This window comes from Notolepis coatsorum (genome assembly GCF_963971535.1).
Source record: "Notolepis coatsorum genome assembly, chromosome: 6".
Taxonomy (NCBI): domain Eukaryota; kingdom Metazoa; phylum Chordata; class Actinopteri; order Aulopiformes; family Paralepididae; genus Notolepis; species Notolepis coatsorum.
Window position 1 is genome coordinate 113070437 of NC_140170.1, and position 24560 is coordinate 113094996.

Sequence of the window (24560 nt, forward strand, 5' to 3'; positions counted from 1 at the left end):
GGATTTCAGGATTCGCAGCATTAAAATGACATGATTAATCCTAGAGCAATACTTTTTGAAAACTGTAAAACAAGTATCGTCCTACGATTGATAACATAAATCTGATCTTGCCCTGAAATCCAGAAATATATGTGCAACGTTCCCATTTCACATAAGGCTTCTACTAAATGTGATGTATGTTGTATTGTGGTGTCGCCGTCCCTTACGTTGAACCACCAAAAACAACACAATTACTACCAGTACCGGCTACATGCAAAAAAGATTTAAAGTAAATTAATTGTAGAGTATAAAACATGGAGTACATTTACAGTATGAGATGTTGACTTGTAAATCAGTGTGGGCTGTATTCAATAGTTACCGATTCTGGAAGTCCATCATTGGAGAACGGACCAGAGGACTCCTCACACACCGCCAGACTCCGTACCAACTTCAGCTTAGCATTAGACTGAAACATAGTCATATACACAAACATTATAGCATCACTGTTTCACATCTATTAATAAACGCAGTTTACTGAATGATGAGTAATAAAGTACAATATTAATACTATTATCACCATCTTTCTGTGATAATAATAATAATCTAAATAAATAGTGTTAAAATAAACAAAGTCACTTTTTCTGTTATGCCATCACTATATATATGAACATTTCTGATAAGAGTATGTGTAACGGTGGTCAGTATACTATCTGACATTTCGCGCTCCTGTCCTCAGACAGCCTTGAACCGCGAACCCTCTGCTCACCAGCACTATGTGACAACGTATTACACTTATCCAGAAGCGGAGGTATTTAACTTAGGAGTGAGTTTACACCAAGGGGCTACCACTGCAAGGTTTCAACCTCATTACATATGCATGAAACTATATAACCAAATCCCCCATGAGAGAATGGCTCTTACATAAAGTCTGCATAATGAGAGGTGGTGGAGCTCCCTGAGGGGGGGGGGGGGGGGGGGGGGGGTGTAATGGGGGAACACAGGAACATCAATACAATATTGCTGATTAGGGAACAGTGCCCTGGTGGATTACAGACCAACACATAAGATTCAGATCATTATTATCACATCTTCATGTGCAAGTACAGGAGAGTGAAATTCTTTGGTCTTGATTTCTCAATGGTAATATATATTAAAAAAAAAGCAACAGAAGTAGCGTAAAATAGCATCATAAAAATAACTAAAGTAGCATTAAAAAATACAAATACAGTAAAAAATTATGTGGACATAGTGTGTGTTAAGTGCAGTAGATGTGAAGTAGAAGTGTTTGATTGTTCTCATTGATTGTTGTGTGCGCATACTGTCGTGCATAGAGAGCGAGAGCGAGAGCGAGAGCGAGAGAGAGAGAGAGAGAGAGAGAGAGAGAGAGAGAGAGAGAGAGAGAGAGAGAGAGAGAGAGAGGGGGGGGGGGGGGAAGAAGGGAGAGAACTGGGCAGACAGGTAGCAGGCCATCATCAGTGTTATTTTTTCATGAGTCTGACTGTCTGGGGGGAAAAGATGTACTGGTACTGGTCCAACATTATAGAGCATCATATCATCATAAATAGTGCTTCCTAAAGGAGGTGCCACTGACACACTTGGCATCTCAGCCATCTAGTAGTACAAGGAGATAAGAGAGGATCCACGTAGCTGAAACAAGGTCAGGACAAGAGAGGTTCTGCTGCAAAGACAAAGCCCAGATGCATTGGAGGCTCTGTGTGTGATAACGATGTAAATGAGCAAAGAAAGGAGAATGCCTGGTCCTGATCCTATTAACACAAACGCATTACAGCGTGTGGTGTGAGAGCTAGTCCCATAAATACATCACAGTAATAAGGCTGGACTCTAAATTCTGCCCCTTAAAAGGGGTATTCCACCAAAATTGGCTTAGTTGTGAATGACAACTTTTAGGTTGCAAGATAGGATTTTCTTTTTCTATTTTTATGAGTGCTCAAAGTGAACATAATGCATAATATGACATCATCAAATTGTATTGACAGATGGTAGAAAGCAAATTGTATGATCGGCCATGTTCCCATACCTACATAAAAAATAAATCCTATAATTCTAGATGATTTATTATATTTATTATACGTATGTTAGATAACTGTACATCAAATATTCGTTCAACCATCTCAGGCAGTGCAATTAAATTGTGTCATAGGATTTGCCTTTTCATTAATTTGAGAGATAACTCAAAACTAAAAAGAAATCTAGGCAATTTTTTATAAATAGTTTTTATAGAATAGAATTTTAACCTAAAAGCCACCCTTTTAAACTGGTTAGTCTTTAAAGCTACACACAGGGGCTTAGTGGTTGGACTAAGAAGGGTGACTCTAACTGCCTCTAACTCTGATACTTCAGAGTTAGACATCTATATTCGAAATTATCTCATGATTTGAGGACTGGTGAAGCTTTTATAGAGAGTTTATAGAGACGTTCAACCGAACGCACAATTGGAGGGGGGCTTCCCACCCTCCAGAACATTTACAACAAGCGGTGCAGGGGTAAGGCTAAGAGAATCATCAAGGACTCCAGCCACCCAAACAACTGCCTCTTTGAACTGCTGCGGTCAGGCAAGCGATACCGGAGTCTCAAGGCGAGCACAGAAAGACTCAGAAGAAGCTTCTATCCCCAGGCCATCAGGCTGCTCAACGAACAATAAACACTATGCAACAACCATCAAATGCACACAGCACACACATCCACATGCACACACTCACTTTAAACAAACAACACACTGCAGCACCCACTCTCCACACTTTAGATCACCTAAACACACTTTATATTTATTGGTAAAGGATTTGCACTACAACTCGTACACCTTACTGTAAATTGTACCTAAATTGTACCTCATCCCATTTCTGCTTTGCACTATATAGTATTGTATATTAGTACATTCCATAGTATATTGTATATTGTATGGTAACTCAGTTACTTCTATTCTGCATCGAACATTGTACATATGTCTATACTGAACACTGTGACCTCTATTTTTACTTCTATTTTACATGCTATACTATTTTATTTCATACTTATCTTGTCTAGCACAGGCTCTGGAGCGTAACAGTAAGAAGCATTTTGTATAAAAGTATTCTGTACTTCTGTATGACAACTATTAAAGAAACTTGAAACTTGAACTTGAAACTAGTCTCTCCAGGAATCTCTGGAGATAATCTCTGTATGATTTTATAGTGGCTCAGAAAGTGTACTGGCCCGCTATCCTGTCACTAGTATTTTTTCAGTCTTGGTGACTGCAAAATTATCCTCACAAAGCATTATTTGAACGTGGGAATACAGCTGCCAAATAGTCTGCCTAGGCTGGTGCCCTCAAGTCTGATCCCCGATCTTACTTAGTAGAATGAGTGGACACGAAGTGTGTGCAGAAAGAGTACTGATCAGTGCATGTGAGCGGATCGGAGCGTGAGCGGCGCGGGGCGCGGAGCGGCCGGTTTTGACGTGAGCGAGGAGTGGGTTTTAAAATGAGTCGGCGCGACGTCCGGAGCGAGAGTTCTCCTCCGCTCCAATCCACTCCAGGCCGCTCACAGTGGTTTAACACTGATGTAATATATACATGCAGTACAATGCCAAAGCAACAGATGGCGATGTACAAACATGAAGGCCATTTTCAACCAATGAGAAGGGTGAACCTGTGATAGGCTGTTCGTTCAGGCTTTGTCACTGTAGAGACGCCCACACTCAATCCAGTTAGAAAAAGTATCGACGCCATTGTTGTTGACGTTAGCTTACATGCTAACGTTAATGGCAACGACCATAGCATTGTGGCTCGGCTAGCCTATCATCGCTTAATAGAGATAGTGAATGGATAAACAACGTTATTTAACATTGCAGAATGGCTACAATTACAATGCGGCTCAATACAAACAATTGTTAAGGGGCCCAGGGGGTGTAGACTGTTGTAGTTTGAGCTCATTTATACCATGCTACAAAAAAAGAAGAAAAAAAACTGCCGAGCGATCTGGCGCGGGGAGCGGGGAGCGCTCGATTCAAGGTGAGCGGGGAGCGAGCGGAGAGCGACTTGGGGGCGGGGTCAACATGAGTGATTAGCGGAGCGGACCAAGCTTTAAAGAGCGAAGAGCGGATTTCTCGGCCGCGCCGATCCGCTCACGTGGTCTGGTACTGATGGATAATTTATTCATTAATACTGTAAAATGTGTATTCTCGCCACTTGGGCCCTGCACGTAGGAGGATTATATTGATAATATTGGATGGTATATTGAATGGTTTGTTTACACAACAAGCTGGAGGGGGGTAAGATTTCAGTTAGCCATATTATGACTCTCACACACATCAACATCTGGAGTACAAGATAAGACTGGTTACTTACTTTGGCCCTTTTCCTGCCATGACCGTGGTTAGGAGCCCGTCTCTGTGCAAGAGAAAACAAGTCATTTTAGCAGCTAATAGTCTCACTACACGTAACAAAATCCTAAGAATATTAAGCAGAACATTAACACATCCCTGCAAACTAACGGTATGGTATAATATACTGCTAAATAATTGAAAAAATATAACTCTTATCAGTCAATAACTATAAAAGATTCATTTCTGACTGAAGCCTGCAAAAAACAGGGAATTTGTTGTGGTTTAAGTTAATTGTGCAATAACCGTATTTCGGGGGACCACAGGAGATCCCCAAGAAGTAGAATAATCAAGAGAATAATAGGGTTTTATAGAGTTTTAGAGCTGGTTGTACAGAAACATGTAGCCTAAACCTAGACCTTGTTCATTGAACAAGTTGAACATTCCATTCAAAACAGAAACCACTGAAAGGCATTGATCTCTAAATGTTAAACGAGGTTCATCTGTAGCCCTGAGTGTCACATGAGTACAATCCCTTGCCCCGGAACCTGCCCCTTGAAACAATACCCAAGTCCAAGTCAGATAAACAGAAAGACAGTATTCAGATCCTGAACCCTTGCTATCATAGGACATATATACATTATGTCCATACATTTGTCAAGTATTGGTGCAAATTGGACAAAGCATTCACAAGTAACGCATCACTTTTAAACGCAATTTACTATGTGTTTTTCTGAAATTCTATTGGTTCTGGCAGTCATATGGTTTGGACTATCAAAAATCGGAATACCGTGATACATTTCTAGATGTTAGTCCCTAGATGCCACACAGCAAGTTTTGGGAGAATCAGGTAAAATAATAATACAAAATAAAATACAAATAAAAACTCAAAATGACAAAATCCAACATGGCGGATCACATGGGTCCTCCAGAAAATGTGTCATCAATGAGGAGCCACATCTCTGGGTATGATTGTATCACTGATGATATGATATGATTATGACTACGGATCAGGATATATGCTCATTTGAACATTTAAAGTTTGGCCTGAAAATCAATAAGGTTCTTCCTCTAGGGACCATGAATGTTCACAGCAAATTTAAAAAGATGCTAATGAAACTTATTTCAGTTATCATAGTCACACCCAGGATCTGTGGCAGTGGCGGACACGTTAGAGGTTGTGTGAGGGTGCGGGTATCAATCAATATTTAGATTTTGGGAATATAATAATGAAGCCAGGCAAAAAGCCAATTCAGGATACAAGTGGATAACTCTCCTCCTCCCCCACCTGTGCATCCTGCGGGGAGCCGTCCTCGGGCTCGGGGCCCTCCCCTGTCCCCTCCTTGGTGCCCTGGGGCTGAGGAGAGGCCTCGCCTCGGCTGCAGGGCTCGTTGAGCGGCCCACTCTCTCCCTCCTGCTGGATGTCCGTCGCCAGGCTCACTGACATCTTATCAGGGGAGGGGAGGGGAGAGGGTGGGAGGGGGGTGGGGGGTTGGAGGACCCAGGAGAGGCTGAGAGAATAGAAGGGACGGTCAAAAATACAGTATGAAAATAAATTAGAAGCAAGTGATAGAAATGTAACCTGACAAACGGAGCACGAGTGCACAAACTGGATGAGTAGAAACTGGATGAGTAGAAGGCAAGAGGAAGAAGTCAAGTCAAGAGTTTTATTTGTCAAGGCATACAAGTATACAATGACATGCGGGAAGAAGAGGTGAAAAGGAGAGGCGGGCGGGTATTAGAGAGAGAGAGAGAGTGTGTGTGTGTGTGTGTGTGTGTGTGTGTGTGTGTGTGTGTGTGTGTGTGTTGCTGTATTGACTACGTCTGGTAGGTATCACCAGAGCAGTGGTGTGTGTGTGTGTGTGTGTGTGTGTGTGTGTGTGTGTGTGTGTGTGTGTGTGTGTGTGTGTGTGTGTGTGTGTTGCTGTATTGACTACCTGTGGTAGGTATCTCCAGAGCAGTGCTGGCTCCTGTGCAGTGGGTCCAGGTGGGGATGTACAAAGAGGAGGAGGAGGAGGAGGTCCCACTAGAGCGGTGTAGTGGGCCGGGCTGCAGCAGGGGGGACGGGGCGGTCCATAGTAAGCCTCAGCTGGGCTAAGAGGAGGCCAGAAACAAAGCATCAGACAAATAATATACTAGACCACAACAAATACATCATTGGTGACCAAAGGTGCAGTCATTGCTGAGAAATCTATAACCTACTGCCATAACCTGGGAATAGAAATGATTGATTTCTGTTGAGCTGTTCATTGTTGCGTGTTCAGATTGATCCATCGGTCACCAACCGTGTATGCATTACTGCTGTATCACAGTATTTTTAGTTTGGTTCTGTTCAGTTTTAAACTTTTGTTACCCCAAAGCACCTTAGTTAACCGCTTAACCCATTCCGTGCCAATCACGATGATAGTCGGGTTAACTCGCCATCGCTTGCGTGCCAATCACAAGTATAGTCGGGTTTTTAATCGTAATTTATTTTACTAGCGATATCCATTCATTTTCATCCATCCAACCTGATGTTATCATTGGGAATGGGTCTGAGCTCGCAAAAGGGCAAATACCGCCGCCTATCGTCTCCCGGATGGTATTGCACATCATTGGATTGGATTGGCTGGGGATGTGCATCAGAAAAAAAAACTCCGGTCCGGGTTTCTCTTCTCGGGCATTCAGTATCGTGTTACCACATTGACTGGGGAGGCTGGGAGCAGCGTGGATTATGTGTTTTGGACTATAACGTTGGATCAATGGATGCAATCGATATTTGGAATGGCAATCAGGAATTGGATTAATCTTTTTGCAGAACATCTGATGTGAGGTAAGGACTCTGTTACCAGTCTTGGGTTAATCAGATGTTCCTTTCACCGTCATTGGAGCGCGTGTGTGTGTGTGTGTGCGTGCCGTTGGCGCGGAGCAAGACACGGATACACGATTTTTCAGCCCGCTTCTCTAGCGTGCATAAGGACACATACTATCGATAATCTAGCGTTTATTTGAAAACTATTCATAAATCAGCCGAAAAATTACAACGTGTTTTGTGTATTCCACTAAAGGGCTATTATCGCGTCTTTCTCTGGAATTACTAGAAATCTCCAAAACTAGACTTGTATTCAAAACTGTATAAAACGGAAATGTACCAATGAAAAAAACTATCCGGTTTGTACATGTTGACTGCAAGCAAGTCATTGATAAGCGACGGGTATATTAGACCCATACCCATAATTTAAGATATAGTTTAAGCGTTCGCAAATATCCCCGTCATCCCATTGATTAAAAGCGCTGGCCTACAAGCCCTAATTTGGTCATATCCGGCCGGCTCTGAATGTGTCAAGACCGGTACCGGGCCGAGATTTATTTCACGTCAAAAATAGATCAATACAGTCCGTATTAAGTCATGTTGCGTTTCTTTTACAAATGTAGCCAAGAGTAAAGACCCTAATCCTATCAAAACAGCAGTCAAAGTGTATATTTTCAGCACTACGTTTGTTGCGCATTGCACCGGAAACCGGATGATTTAGACGCGAGGACATGAAGCAGTCATGAAATCGTTGTAGTCCTAAGAAAGAGGAGACCCAGGGCTTTCGATGGATGTCAACATTTCATAAAACTACACTACCCAGCTCACACCAGCCGCAGACATAGGAAGCCTAACCATTTTTATTTTACAAATATTGACATGAATGTCGTGATTATATCTTACAGATCGAACAAACCTCAACGTTATTGCTATACAATATAACATATAATATTGTTTCTTTACCTTTCTGTGGACGTCTTTGCTGCCCTGTACCGGGCGCCTGGTGGTATTAAATCCAGATGTAACTCCAACCAATGGAAAGAGGAGATTTGGGCCGATCCATAGATGCATGACTTGGCCATAATAAAGGTAATTTATAGGCCTGATATTCTATATTCATATTTCATATTGCATGTGTCCGGATGGAAAAATTCAGTACTGTATCTGCAAAAAAACATGTAAATCATGTACCCTTTGTTAATTAGCTTAGATCCTTAGTAGACTTGATCTCAAGAAGGTGCTGAATGACCTCCATAGATGTCACTAGATACCAATAACTTGCAAATGGACCTTGTAGAAGTGGAGCAATCTTCCATTTACTTGGGTTAGGTATGTACTTTTAGGCAAATCTTCTGAAAATATGGCTAGGGCTTAAAGGAAAACTCTAAAATTTTGGGAAATTAGCTTATTTGCCATCTACCCTGGAGTTAGACAAGAAGATGCATACCTTTTTCTTCTCTGTGCATGCAGTAGGAGTAGGAAGACGTTGGGAACTAGGCTAATGGAGGAACCCACTTCCAGTGACTGACGCTAAGCTAGGCTAACGGTGCGCGTCTTCCTACTCCTACTGCATGCACAGAGAAGAAAAAGGTATGTATCTTAACACTCCAACATTTTGTGAACCCTGGAGTTAGACAAGAAGATGCATACCTTTTTCTTCTCTGTGCATGCAGTAGGAGTAGGAAGACGTTGGGAACTAGGCTAATGGAGGAACCTACTTCCAGTGACTGACGCCAAGCTAGGCTAACGGTGCACGTCTTCCTACTCTAGCCATGTGCTCTGATAATCTGTTTGCAAATTGGAAGGGAGGATGGAAGGAAGGTGGGGAGGGAGGGAAGAAGGAAGGGAGGAAAGAAAGAAATAAAGGTGATAAAAACCTGAAAAACAGAGAAGTGTCAGTAAAAGTTATATTTACATCAGTCAGGTGGAAGTGAAGGTGCAGCAGCCAGCAGGATAAACAGGTGGGGTGGGGTGGGGGGCACCGGCCAACCAGCCAGCACCTCTACGTTCCTCAGGGGCCTCTCTCTCCTCTCTTCTGCCTCTCCCTCCGGCTCAGTGCAGCAGCATGGTCCTCCCTCCAGTCAGGAGTCCTGAGGTCTGAGGGGGAAGAGGAGGAGGACACAGATGACGTCATGTTTCACACACAGTGTGACTCATCGCTGTTGTCTCCAGAAGGCAGACAGAAAGAGCCGCTGAGAGCTCAGATCAATAGTAGAAACCCATATGGCTGCAATGCATGTTAGCTTAGCACAATGAATGGAAGCGGACATGCACGGGTAGCCTATGCATTGTCCAACTAACACCGCTCCCAAAGGCTAACATGCAGCCAGATTCTACTGAACGCACAGAGAGGAAACTGGTATCTATCTTCTTGTCTCTCTCTGGAAAAGACGGTAAGTTTGTCTGAGCTCACACATGGTGATGATGGAGGAGGCAATGGCCTCCCCCGGTTGGCCACCACGACAGCTAGCCTAAATTCCTGTGGGAAACACTGAGCACTGAGCTCGAATTAATGACAAACCAAGGCATCTATGACATTGTAGGGCTACCTAATTTTGCCGATGTCTCCAGTGCATTAGGCGGTTTAATTTTGTGCCATCTGAAATTTAACAACCAAATCACATGTTGACAGACAAACGTTACAAACATGTTGACAAAGGGCCAACATGATGGGGAATGTGGCATTGGTTTAATTAATTAATGTGATAATATACCGTGACATGGATTTCAGGTCACACCAAGTCCAATGCATGTCATTATGACAATAAGTGGCAAACCACTTAGCTTAGTCGTCTCTCAGCTACGATGGTGTACAGTAGATACAGACTGGCTTCTCTGACTGACTAGTGGAACACCACAATCTAACTCAAACCACTCGGCTCAGTAGGCGAGGCTCAACACATAACATCCTGCTTCTCGACTCATCATGCCTCTCTCGACTTCCTCCAATTACAAACTCCTCTTAATTAAACTTCTTCCAATCAGAGGGAACAGCTTGAGTTCCGTCTCTCCACCCTCATCAACGGTAACAACATTGTTAATTATAGCAATCATCATCATCTAAGCCTCTCTCGCTCCATGCGTCATTGACATCATTAAACCTGTCCCGGCTTGGAATAACATGACAGGGAACCACAAACACCTTCGGGGGGATCTTGACTTCAGGAGCCGGACTCTGATGACTTAAAACACACACACACACGAGTAACGTCCCATCTGTCCTAAAAGCCCACTTCCTCTGGCGTCACTGAGTTAGCTAGATGAGGTGCGTGTGTGTGTGTGTGTGTGTGTGTGTGTGTGTGTGTGTGTGTGTGTGTGTGTGTGTGTGTGTGTGTGTGTGTGTGTGTGTTGAGTGAGAAGATGACAGGAGAAATGGAAATGAAAAGAGCATTGTGTGGTCATGATGTATGCAATGTGTGTCAATACATTAATGCCAACTGTGTGTGTTCTGTTCTATGCATGCATGAGATATATAAAAAGAAAAAAAGTCCAGTCAGGAAAAAATTACTGAAACAACTCACTATAACAATAAGCTACTCAACTTATTCAAGTGCCAAAATGAAGCAGTCTATGGCTGGGCTGATTATTTGAACCTCTTGATTTAGCATAAAACGCCTGTCGATTGCATACCTAAATTAATTTGAAAGATATTCTTGAACCATTTATAGCACAGTCTGGCCTCTTTTGAAAGGAAACATTCTGAAGAATCACTAATGTAATGGAGTTACAAAGGTTTGAACAACTATTTTGCAAACAGATGCCTCTTACCGGTTCCAGCTGACAGGTATTGGCTGGAAAACACAATGGGCCGGTCCATAGCCTGAAGTCTTATCTAGTACAGGACCAACGTTGATAAGCATACCACATAAAATGTCTGTTTTACACATGTTTTTCTAATGTTATGTATAGGGTATGTTTATCCAAAATGGCCACTGGCACCAATGCATTGACACATGCAGCAGATGTCGAATGAGTCTGGACTCTGGACCCTTCGCCAGAGAGAAAAACATATATATCCTGGGAAATATCCCATACATGAGATATCGTCGTTTCCAGAATTTCACAGTCACAGAAACAGTCAATCATTTTCACCATCCGAGGCGATTGGTCCGTCACGGGAGGCGAAACCGGAGGTGGTGATTTTTTTCTAAACTGACGCTCGTTGGCTGTTTACTCTTATAAACCCGAAATTGGAAGCACGTAATAGGCCAAGTAGGTGGCCATCTTAGCTTTCAACCGATGTATTGGTTCAGAGACACTAAAACAGCGGTACGCCGTCAAACGAGGGCAAATGTGCTGCGACAGCGTTAATTACAAATAATTAAAAGAAGAAGAAAAATAAGGATGGAGATGAGAATAATGATGAGAGAGCAGGCAGGTAACTAGCGTCCGACACATCCTGTCTCCTTCCCTCCTAATGACTCATTATCACGTCCCCATCCAGTGACTCTCTCCCAGTAATTCTGGACTAAAATTAATACAATTATTGAATTATTGTTATCCCGTCCATATACCTTAATGCATGTATCACTTATACAACAAACACAAACCATGGTCCCTTGAGAGACACATTCAAATGTCATCTATAGATAAGGCAACTCTACAGGGAAGAGCTAGCCTATATAGACAGTCTATTGCAGGCAACTCTACAGGGACCAGCTAGCCCATATAAATACAGCCAGTAGCCACACAGCCCATGTTAACAGGTTAGAGCAGCCACACAGCCCATGTTAACAGGTTAGAACAGCCACAAAATGACCAGGTTAACAGGTTAGAGCAGCCACACACACACTGACCATGTTAACAGGTTAGAGCAGCCACACAGTGACCATGTAATGTTAACAGGTTAGAACAGCCACACAGTGACCATGTAATGTTAACAGGTTAGAACAGCCACACAGCCCATGTTAACAGGTTAGAGCAGCCACACAGTGACCACGTTAACAGGTTAGAGCAGCCACACACACAGTGACCACGTCAACAGGTTAGAGCAGCCTCACACACAGTGACCATGTTAACAGGTTAGAGCAGCCACACACACAGTGACCACGTCAACAGGTTAGAGCAGCCTCACACACAGTGACCATGTTAACAGGTTAGAGCAGCCACACAGTGACCATGTTAACAGGTTAGAACAGCCACACAGCCCATGTTAACAGGTTAGAGCAGCCACACACACAGTGACCATGTTAACAGGTTAGAGCAGCCACACAGTGACCATGTTAACAGGTTAGAGCAGCCACACAGTGACCATGTTAACAGGTTAGAGCAGCCACACACACAGTGACCACGTCAACAGGTTAGAGCAGCCTCACACACAGTGACCATGTTAACAGGTTAGAGCAGCCACACAGTGACCATGTTAACAGGTTAGAACAGCCACACAGCCCATGTTAACAGGTTAGAGCAGCCACACACACAGTGACCATGTTAACAGGTTAGAGCAGCCACACAGTGACCATGTTAACAGGTTAGAGCAGCCACACAGTGACCATGTTAACAGGTTAGAGCAGCCACACAGTGACCACGTTAACAGGTTAGAACAGCCACACACACAGTGACCACGTCAACAGGTTAGAGCAGCCTCACACACAGTGACCATGTTAACAGGTTAGAGCAGCCACACAGTGACCACGTTAACAGGTTAGAGCAGCCACACAGTGACCATGTTAACAGGTTAGAGCAGCCACACAGTGACCACGTTAACAGGTTAGAGCAGCCACACACACAGTGACCACGTCAACAGGTTAGAGCAGCCACACACACAGTGACCATGTTAACAGGTTAGAGCAGCCACACAGTGACCACGTTAACAGGTTAGAGCAGCCACACACACAGTGACCATGTTAACAGGTTAGAACAGCCACACAGTGACCACGTTAACAGGTTAGAGCAGCCACACAGTGACCACGTTAACAGGTTAGAGCAGCCACACAGTGACCACGTTAACAGGTTAGAACAGCCACACAGTGACCATGTTAACAGGTTAGAACAGCCACACAGTGACCACGTTAACAGGTTAGAGCAGCCACACAGTGACCACGTTAACAGGTTAGAGCAGCCACACAGTGACCACGTTAACAGGTTAGAACAGCCACACAGTGACCATGTTAACAGGTTAGAACAGCCACACAGTGACCACGTTAACAGGTTAGAACAGCCACACAGTGACCATGTTAACAGGTTAGAACAGCCACACAGCTAGGCCTGCCACGATAACACATTTTGCTGGGCGATTAATTGCCCCCGAAAATATCGCGATAAGCGATATTATTGCGACCGGTTAGAGAATTTCTTTTTGAGAAATTTATTTCCCAAAACTTTTATTTTGAAGCCCACCGCTCCGTCTTTTCCGGTGTTTAGACTTTTATTTTGAAGCCCACCGACCGGAGCGGAAGTATTGTTGTTATTATCCTAGCAGCATCTATGAGCGGCCAACTTGTATCGTCCGGTTCTGTGTTTTTGAGCTAATGATAAAACAAATGTTGAGATTGTTGGTGAGCAACTAACTTTAGGTTAGTTTTAACGTTAGCTACTAACGTTAGATGCAGCTACTACAGGCAATCAACGATGAGGAGGAAGCGTCAAAGCCGTATAGAATAGAATAGCTGTGGTGCGTAGGCACGGGAGCGCAACTCGATTACCTGTTATAATAAATTAATTCATGTTTAACTTGTCCCCGTGTCCAGTCCTTTGACTAGTCCCACCCGTTCATTGTAAACAATGATGCATGTAATTGTATTAACGTTATTCTGTGTTGTAGCTATGCTATACGTTGTATTTCGTTTGTTGGCTATTTAGCTAATGTTGTTGGCATTGAATGAGCATCAACACTAGATCTTTAATCTTTATTTAGCAGTCCAGTTTCTCCGGGCAGTAGCGAGTAACTACTTGGGTCTAAAAATAGCTAACGTTACACTACAAAGAACGCTATTTGGTTAAAAGGAGCAACACTATTGAGAAATGTAGTTAAGCTATATGTGGCGTTGCTAGTGCCCCACGGAGCTCCCGTGCTGTGCTCTGTAGTAAGGCCAGCGGCCCCCCACACGGAGTGACTGACGAGGGGTACTGGTTCCGCCTCATTAAAACAAACGCGCAAATAGCAATTAATCGCGCCCGTCAAAATCATTGCATTAATTTTAATTATCGTGGCAATTAATCGATTTATTGCTTATCGCGGCAGGCCTACACACAGCCCATGTTAACAGGTTATAACAGTCCCGCTACTCCCGGGCAGCGTGTCGAAGTGTCTTTGAGCAAGATACCTAAGCCCTAATTGGTCCAGATGAGCAGGTTGGCACCTTGCACCAAAAGATTTTATGTTTTGTTAACGTTCTAATAAAAAAAAATTGCTAACCCTAAATGACCGGATGTTGCAGATAATGCACTGAAGCTGATGACGTCGGATGACCCAATCTGCAATGCTAAGCTAGTTTTGGCTAGAGATTTTTTTTATTTTACTTCAATTCAAAATCCACTGCCTTATCAGAGAGAGAAAAACTAGTGCGGTCAATAATTACATTTTATTTACTAATTAATCTCACAATTTTCTGTAATTAATCTAGATTAATCTAGATTAAAAATAAAATGTTTCTACTTAAGACCAAAGCTTGTAACAGATATTTACTTGAGTAAAATCATGGAATGAATGTAAAATCAACACAAAGAAAGTATATTTAGATTCTTTGAATACAGTTTCTCTCCTGTGAAATACAAATGTTTAACAAAACCATCAATATTGACTCAGCTAGACCTCTTTCTTATATCCGCGGCGCTAACAGAAATAAAAACAACCCAGGCCTATGTTAAAGTGCAGATTGGCTTAGAGGACGATAATGTCTTGTATGAACTACCAGTAATATAAATCATATTAACAACAAAAGTGTGTTCCATCTTCATGTCAGATGATTTTAAAAAAGGTGCATGAGAACAAGCAAATATACTCAGGGAACAAAATAACTAGACGCCATTCGCCAAATGCGTGTAGATTTACCATCTGGCGTCTAAAAATAATAGTCTGCCCGCCAGCTGGCGTGTAGTTCATATCGATACTCTTATTTTGAAAATCCTGTGCGGGTCTCATTGCCGCCCCAAGCGCAGCTCCAGTCATAATATCTGGGCTCCAACAGCTAGCAACGTTCAGGTTCATATGATACTCTTATTTTGAAAAACCCTTAGCAACTCCGCGAGTCATATGATATCCGCCCACTCCGTGTTGTTTCTTGAAAACAGAGCAGCAGCGTCAACACAGCAGCGTTAACACAGCAGTGCGCCTACAGACGCGAAATAAGTCTGTGATGTTTTTTTTCTTCTCACAACGAGTCCAATGCAGCTACATGCTTTGCACAGTCGCCATTCCTTTATGCCCACATCGCCCGAAATGAACGTTTATGTACCAATCACTACAACGTTAACGTAAGCTAACAAGCTAATCCTGATGATCAGACGAGGCAGAGCCACAGTGAACAGCACCACTGAGGAAAGGGAAATGGGGGGGGCACTCTCCCCTTCCCTGTGTGTGTGTGTGTGTGTGTGTGTGTGTGTGTGTGCGCGTGCGTTTGGAAAGACGACGGAGTCACTAGTCAGGACTCAGGACAGGAGTATATTATAGTAAACTGAGGATTACTGAGGATGGACAGATAATGTTGATATTCAAATATAAAAAAGTTTCGAGAGGAGTGGAAGTTTGAAGACAGACTACAATATGATGCGGGGGTGGTGAGTTGAAACAGTGTGTGTGTGTGTGTGTGTCCCGACTCCCGACCCCACTTCTATGTTTCAATAAATTATTTGCATTTAAAACTATTAACGCTGACTCATTCCTTCAGTCCACTCAAAATTATGCTAATATTCCTTATGTTGTTTATGATATTAATTGAAAATAGCATATGAGAGTATTATATGTAATAATGTATGGCGATATACTAAAAAGCTATTTATAATTTTTGGCTAGTAAAAAATCTGCCCGGCTGGTACTTTTAAAAATCTACCAGCCAAATGGCTGGTAAGTCAAAAAGTTAAGTTTGTTTCCTGAATATACTGCTGAAAATTCAGAACGTTGAAGATTTTTCACTCCATAGATGAATCTAGATTAATTTATTTTAATGCTTTAAATAATTAAAATTAATCTCCCTAAGAAAAACACATTTTAGAAGTCTTTGTTCAACGGACCACAGCTGCATGAACCACAGACGAAGCTAGGAGCAGTCTATTAATAGTCCATTCATTTTCCTATAGTTGCAGCAAAGACTGAAGACTCTGGAGCTGCTGGAAAATACGTCACCCATGAGAGGTCTACAGGAGAATGAAATCAACTCCAACACTAGTATATCAAAAGAGGAACTCCCCTTCAGATGTTATTAATCTATACTTATTTCTCTAAAAGAAAAATCTGTAATGTCAGCCACTGCTCATGGAAGAAAATGTAAGAGAAAATGTAACATCACTGGTGTGTGTTGTATGTGCATACCAGTACGTGTGTATACGTGTGTACGTGCGTCAGGGTTTCCGTTAGAAAAAATTGTTGCCGGTCTCCGTGACCTGCAAGATTTCAATCTACCGGACAAATGAGATTAATTCCGGTCATAGTTTATTGAGCTTTAAAACAATTGATAGGCAGGCTATATAAAGAATGTCATCCTCAAGGCATGTCGATTTATAATAGTATTACTTAAAACTAGGCTACTTTTGCGTATACAGTCATTAATATATTCCAAATAAAATAAGTCCCTCGATACTCCGTGCTGCTGCTGACTTGAAATAAAATAGACCGCGTATGTGGGCAGTCGGTCCGACACTAAACAGCAGTCTGTTATAATCACATTTTTAAGAGCTAACGAATTCCGTTATATTGGACATTTGTATTAATTATATCAAGCGAAGAACTGAGAAAGCAGAGAGACGGCAACATTATCGTGGTTTGCGTGACGACTCTCTCTCTCTCCACCTCGCAACGACTTATTTGCAAAGAGTATGGCGCTGCAGAGCAGCTGATTCAGCTGTTATTGGCTCTTTTCTGGGAACCGCACAGCAGCGCCCCCCACCCAACATTGGCTGAAAATGGCTGAATTGGAGTACTGCTGAAATACTGCATTGTGCTGTTGTTGCTATGGCTCTGCAGCTTCACAAAAGTTCGCACACCCAGCACTAAGCTCTCGCTGACAACGTCGTTGTCATTATTAGAAGCAACGAGGAAACAAATGTAATGATCGTTTCGTTCATCGCATTGGCTATTTAATTTTAGCCTATTTTAATACAATTCAAATAATCAAATTGTGCTTAGACTCAGGGAATTATTTTCACCGGACATTAAGACCGGAGAGATGAAATATGTCGGACTTCAACAGATTTTGGCGGTCAAATACCAGTAATTACCGGCTAACGGAAACGCTGACGTGCGTGTACGTGTGTGTATGTATGTGTGTGTGTGTGTGTCCTTGTGTGTGTCCGTGTGTGTGTGCGTGTGTGTGCGTGCGTGTGTGTGTGTGTGTGTGTGTGTGGCTGTGTGCAGTTGTGCCGTGCTGCAGAGGAAATAAGAGGAGGCAGGGATTCCCAGAGTGGGGAAGACCCAGGCACAGCGGCAGCAACAGCGTCATCGGCATCAGCAGCAACGCCGCACTGCATCAATGACCAGGACACCCACAGCAGCCACTAGCCTGCCCTCCACCACACAGCAACACCAACCCTGCTCCACTAGCCTGCCATCCACCACAGCAAGCAACCCTGCTCCACTAGCCTACCCTCCACCACAGCAACACCAACCCTGCTCCACTAGCCTGCCCTCCACCACAGCAACACCAACCCTGCTCCACTAGCCTGCCCTCCACCAGAGCAACACCAACCCTGCTCCACTAGCCTGCCCTCCACCAGAGCAACACCAACCCTGCTCTACTAGCCTGCCCTCCACCAGAGCAACACCAACCCTGCTCCACTAGCCTGCCCTCCACCACAGCAACACCAACCCTGCTCCACTAGCCTGCCCTCCACCAGAGCAACACCAACCCTGCTCTACTAGCCTGCCCTCCACCACAGCAATCTTTTGCGCTCTCAAGCAAACACGAACGCCATAAAAATGAGTGAACGATGTAAAGTCAGAGAGTGACACGAATGTGTGCAGTGTTTAGTGTCGATCACACGGCTGATGGGGGACTGGGTGGCGGGGGTGCAGCACACACACAAGCACTGAATGAAAGCCACGAATGGGGCTACTTATGAATGAACCACTCCTGCCTATTCTCTCCTCGCCCCCCCCTTCCTCCATGTCCTCCTCCACCTCTTTCTCTCGCCCTCCCGCAGCTCTTTCCTGCCTTTTTTTTCTTTTTTTCGCAGGCCATGGGGTTGCCAAGGAGACAGTGACGCCATTCTCAGCTGCTGCCATTTGCGTCGAGCAAGTACCAGAGAGAGAAGGGCAGGGAGAAGGATGATATTAAAAATAAATATGTGGATTGCAGCGAGTCGAGGACAGGAGAGAAAGCGAGAGCTAACAAGGGAGGAGGAAAAGGAGGAGGGAAGGGGAGAGAGAGAGAAAGAGAACGATCAAACCACATTGTTGGTTTCCTTAAGGGCTTAAACTGCCCTTAAGCTAAGACCATCTTAGACATGGACACACACATGTTTAACAAACACAATGCACACATGCCTTCATAATACACATGCAGGCACAGACAGACAGACACACAGTGCACTCAAGCCAATAGTGTTGACAACTAACACAACAACAGAGAGAGACCCTACAGGTGTTATGTGCCACACTATGGCCTAGCGGTTGTCTGCTGAGCCAAAGACAACATTGTCCTGAAGTCTCCTTGTTCTGTCCCAGTTCAGTCAGTGTTGTCTGTGGGCTCCGACGGCAACAATGCTTCTTTTCATATAAATGTTTTGGCTGGCCAACATGGCTGAAGATTCTAATTTACAGGCCAACGTTACCGGTTTTCTTTTTTTTTGCTGGTACTGCCTCAATATTTTCCACATGTTCCTCTTCAAAGGTCTCTTATTCATTGTTAAAGTTAGTAGTCTAGTGGCCGCTATAAAGAAATTCCTGACCTAAGGGACGTCTGTCTGGCCATTACTGTAGCCTACAAACAAAGGGCTTTGTATGATTGTTGCAAGTGTGTGTCGCAGGAGGGCAGTCGTCATCGTCTATGCATTCAGTAAGCCACGTGCTGACGCATATTCACTGACAATTCACAAGTCAATATAATAAGAACATTTTATTTTAATTGTTATAATTTTTCCTATTGCTGCAATGTTGTATTACTTTATTTAATAGCCTACAAATAATAAAAATAATAATAATAATCTACAATAATTGACCAGCCAATTAGTCAGCCAATGGCCAGTAAATGGCGGCATAATCTCTGTTGCCAACGGTCTACTCTAGACGGTTCCCAAGGCAATCCTTGGGTTACTGGAAATTACTCCCGCTTTACATATATTTTAAAAACAAAGAATACAGAGCTTTTAAAATGGGCAAATATATATTATACTATATAATGTAGTCATATAAAATTATGTTTTCTGTTTTTTTTATACTGGTCTCTTCTCATTCAAACATTAAACTTGAGGTTCCTCTTAGTGTTCTGATGTGCATGTATTGGGTCGATAACCATGTGACATTATTTAAAAGGAACAAAAAAAAACGTTTATTTTGAAGGCAAAATTGCCCGACCTCAGTACATGTGAAGCCAAGGGAGAGGTATACCTCATCATACATTGTGTTTGGCTTTGGAACGTGAACAACAATGTTAACGTCACATGGAATGCTTGCATCAGCTTTTCTTTTAGTTCCTGACCATGTCCAAAACGTTTCCATTTAGTTTAGATTTATATTATTCTCTGGTTGGATAGCTAACATAGTGTCTCCATCCGCTAGGTAGCTTGCTATCACAGGTGATATAATTGATTTTGTGTGACGGCAACCTAGCAACAGTGTTTATTTATAGCTCTTGTGTGAGACACATTGGATTTCAATCCGAATACATTTCGTTCTACTTTACATTTTCTTGTTACAACAATGTTCAGGTCTCGCATAGCCAGACCTCTCTCCACATTGTGTTAGTGTTACACTGCTCAGGTCTCACATAGCCAGACCTCTCTCTCCACATTGTGTTAGTGTTACACTGCTCAGGTCTCACATAGCCAGACCTCTCTCTCCACATTGTGTTAGTGTTACACTGCTCAGGTCTCACATAGCCAGACCTCTCTCCACATTGTGTTAATGTTACACTGCTCAGGTCTCACATGGCCAGACCTCTCTCTCCACATTGTGTTAGTGTTACACTGCTCAGGTCTCACATAACCAGACCTCTATCCACATCTGGCATTAAGTTTTCCCTTATAATTGTAGCACAAATGCTGAATGGGCCCATGATGCCGGTGTTTAATTGAATTGATTTCAATGATATTTTACAGTCATTGGTTAAAGTACAAGTATAGGTAAGGTACAATGAAAATTGGACATGCGACCTCCCAAGATTACAATGCAAACCAGGTATGAAATAATATGCAGCCCAGAGTGACTGATGATCTGACCCGAAAAACGCCACTTGATGCCTTTGGCTGGCTACACCGTGGGGAAGAGAAATGGGCTTTCGACTTATTTTTAGCAAAACTACTTTTAATATTAGTCCAGATAAAATGTTGACGTCTGACAAAAGCCAAACCACCTTCCAAATCTGAAAGCTGAACAGTTCTCAAACGAATAATCAATTTAGACACATCACACATCCCAATGACAAACCTGACTGGAACGCACTACAGACTAGGGCTGCAACGATTAGTCTACATAATCGACGACGTCGATTATAAAAAATCGTTGACGAGGAATTGTTGCGTCGATTAGTCATTAAAAAATAAAAAATTGTTATATATATATATATATATTTTTTTTTTTTCTTTTGCACTACCTATCTTTGTGAAAGTGGCTTCTCAGCTCTGGTCCAGCCAGCTGAAGACTTCTCTTAGCTTAACATAACAGACTGACAGTAAGTTTGGGGGAACTAATGGGATAACTGGGGATGTTGTTTGGTCCTGACAAGAGTCTCAAAGCAACTCTGAGGTCATGCTCAATGTCCAATCTGTTCCTCTGCTCTGTCTTCAGCTGGACCAGAGCTGAGAAGCCACTTTCACAAAGATAGGTAGTGCAAAAAAAAATATATATATATATATATATATTTATACATATATATTTTTTTAATATAATTGTTTTTCGATTAGTCGACTAATCGAAGAAAATAAGACAGATTAGTCGACTACCAAAATAGTCATTAGTTGCAGCCCTACTACAGACACACTTTTTCCACCAGCTACACAAGTCAAGACCACCATGATCATCTCTACAGGCTCTTCTAGTGCAGAGCAGGGTAGTCTGACCCTCTTCAGACATTAAAGGCCATACAGGCTCTTCAATACAATCCGATGACAGACGGACCACTCACTGAGAAACAGCAGCCTATCCACCACTCTGACAATTGTGTCAGGTTACAACAAAACACATACTCAATGCCAGCCTGGCTCTGAGGAAATGTGTGTTAGCGAGAGCGAGAGAGCGAGTGAGAGAGAGAGAAAAGAGTAGTGTGCGTGCGTCTGTGAGAGAGACATGGCTCTTGGAGGCTATTTAGTGTAGGTATGAGTCTCACTGTCAAATTTAGCCGTTCTGGGTCAAGCTGGGTCAGGGTCTCATAGTTAGCAGCGGGGCAAGCCAGAGAAATTAGAGGAATTCAACTGCATGTTAGAAGCTGCTGCTGGAGGACAAGACACTATAATATCACATCTTTATCGTCACATTTTCTTCTAATCTGAATATGGATATGAATCCCAAATGGCATGCAAAATATTCTGTATGTCTTCATATGGTTTCTTGGTGTCTTTCCTGTGCACAGTGGATCTGAATGAGATCAAAAGGTTGTGTTGCGACAGGTTGCGGTCTGGAGGAATATTCCTTCTCCCTGTGTTCACTCACCCCACCCATACCACCTCATTACCTTCCCCTACTGTTAGCCTAGACTCTAGAAGTTTGTCCAGAAATCTTTTTTGCGTCACATAAATTACATCCAACAAAGGCTTGTGAATGAGTTGCAAGAGTATCCCCTGCATTGAACATTCAAATGGGGTACATCCTTGTTGGCCTTTTTTTTAGGAAGTCAAAACTTCTCAATTTAATTGTTTTGTTTTTAAATCCTAGTTAGGCCACTTCTCATGTGCGACAGTCGGTGCGTAAAGCAGAAGCAACATGGTGAGTAATCATTGCAAACTGCCATGGTGGGTTTATTGAGAGAGATTTCATAATGGGGAGATGTGCTCAGAACAGACAAGTGTCTTTCACTCCCTGCAGTCTCTCTCTCTCTCTCTTTGCAGAAGCTGAATGAAAGATGAAGCTGAATGGAAATGTAGCACAGTGCAAACTAGAGTGAGGCCTTATGCACACGCAAACGGAGGAGGGAAGAGAGTAGAAGAGGCAGTACAACCTAACTCAGCTCCTCTGTATTTGACGCAGTACCAAGCCCGTTTGACGTACGAGAGAATTATTTTCACAAAACTGCTACTGTAGGTTATATTCACAGTGGAGATGTGTGTGTGTGCATACGGGTGTAAGCAGTGGTAAACCTAGCAGTAGAGCCTGTGTGCATGCTCAGTAGGGATGGGTACCGTTCACATTTGAACCGATACCGGTACCTGTGAAAAAAATATCCAAACTTCAAATAACCACACTTTCGACCGTTTTCGGCTTGCCATTGCCTCGACTGCTTTGTTGTTGAATCAAGTCAAATCCTAGGTAAGTGTATATTGTGCGTGTGAACGTTGACATGAACAAAAAAAAGTGGAAGAAGTTAAAAGTTAAAAGAAAAATATATTTCGATACTCTGTAGTACCGACGTGTTTCGGTAAGTTCCTTTAAAAGTACCGAATTCGGTACCCATCCCTAATGCTCAGTAGTATGTGTATTATATATCAGCAGAGTGTGTGTGAGAGTGAGTGAGTGAGTGAGTGAGTGAGTGAGTGAGTGAGTGAGTGAGTGAGTGAGTGAGTGTTCCCCCTGTGCGTTGGCTGCTCTGCCACAGTGAGGCCAGGAGAGCAAACCTGAAGAGGTGGCGGGTGGATGATGGACTACTGACGGAAAAGAATGAATGAATGAAAAAGTTTATTTTTGAACATGTATTCTCCACATTTTCTTCCATTACATTTTACTTGATATAACATAATTTAGTATAATACATTTATATAATATACTTTTACTTATAGTACAAAACTTTAGTCGCTTGACGTAAATACAACACTACATAACACAATATAACATAACTTTGTTTATCCGCATTACTCAATTCTATATTTCTCTAATGTGTATTTTCTAAGCTGCTTTTTAAATTGTGCAATATGTTTACTCATTTTAATGTATTCAGGTAAGTCATTCCACAACTTCACTCCACAAACGGATATGCACATGCTTTTCAGCGTAGTGTGTACCATTGGTTGTTTAAGATTCCCTCTCCTTAAGTTATATTCTCCTTCCCTGTCTCTGAACCATCTTTGAATGTTGCCTGGGATTAGTTTATATCTGGCTTTGTATACAATGAGGGCAGTTTTGAAATCAACTAGGTCCATACATTTCAATGTTTGTAGCATTATAAACAAATACCCTTTCTAGTTTAATACTATCAATCATTAGTTCAACCGCTGTGTTTTCTTGTATATCACGTTTGCCAAATATCATGAATTTGGTTTTCTTTATATTTTATGATAATTTATTTGCATCAAACCACACTTTCAGCTTGGATAGCTCAGCTGCCACATTCTTTAACAGCTTTAGGAGGTTCTCTCCCTCACAGAATATATTTGTATCGTCATCAAAAATTATATTTTTCAAAATTGTAGACGCATTACCTATATCATTTATGTACAGTATGAATAATTTAGGGCCCAGAATTTAACCTTGCGGCACACCACAGCTTATGTTTGACTGAGTAGACCTGTACTCCCCCAACTGCACAAACTGTTGTCTTTGTTCTAGGTAACTTTTTAATTTTGAGCCCTACTCCTCTGATCCCATACCTTTCCAATTTTAGTAGCAGAATATCATGATTTATAGTGTCAAAAGCCTTCTTAACACTAGCACAGCCGACAAGGGGTCAAATGACCCCTAGGCATTTTCAATAAATGTATCCTTGTCACTCGGTCGAGCTCCAGCTCTGTCACTCAATGACTTTTCCTAAAAGTACCCGTTTTATCTGGCACGGTTTCTGAAATTTCAAAATGACTTCAGGAAAATGTAATTAGAACATTATTCCACATATATATGGAAAGTCACAGCACTTTGCGAGCGTCTAGCGCAGGGGTGGCCAACCCGTGGCTCGCGAGCCGCATGTGGCTCTTTGCCCGTCAATGTGTGGCTCTTCCATCCAAAAAATAAAAAATTATAATATTTCTATTTATTGAACTTCCGGTTTGACAACGGCATGCGACGGTCGCATTGGTC

At 42.6% G+C, this 24560-nt stretch overlaps 1 protein-coding gene across 7 annotated transcripts in view; it reads right to left on the bottom strand.

Annotated features, from left to right (window-relative positions):
* Positions 1 to 24560, bottom strand: part of r3hdm2 (R3H domain containing 2) — a 199736-nt gene that overhangs the window by 94412 nt on the left and 80764 nt on the right. For all 7 annotated transcript variants that reach the window (XR_014619818.1, XM_084316857.1, XM_084316860.1 and 4 more), the window contains 5 exons: positions 9006 to 9187; positions 6237 to 6393; positions 5588 to 5810; positions 4325 to 4366; positions 359 to 445 (listed from right to left, as the gene is read on the bottom strand). Coding sequence is in view for 6 of the 7 variants with exons in the window: in XM_084316857.1 (XP_084172983.1) it covers positions 359 to 445; positions 4325 to 4366; positions 5588 to 5746 (288 nt within the window). In the remaining variant the exon portion in view is untranslated. The remainder of the gene's footprint in view (positions 1 to 358; positions 446 to 4324; positions 4367 to 5587; positions 5811 to 6236; positions 6394 to 9005; positions 9188 to 24560) is intronic.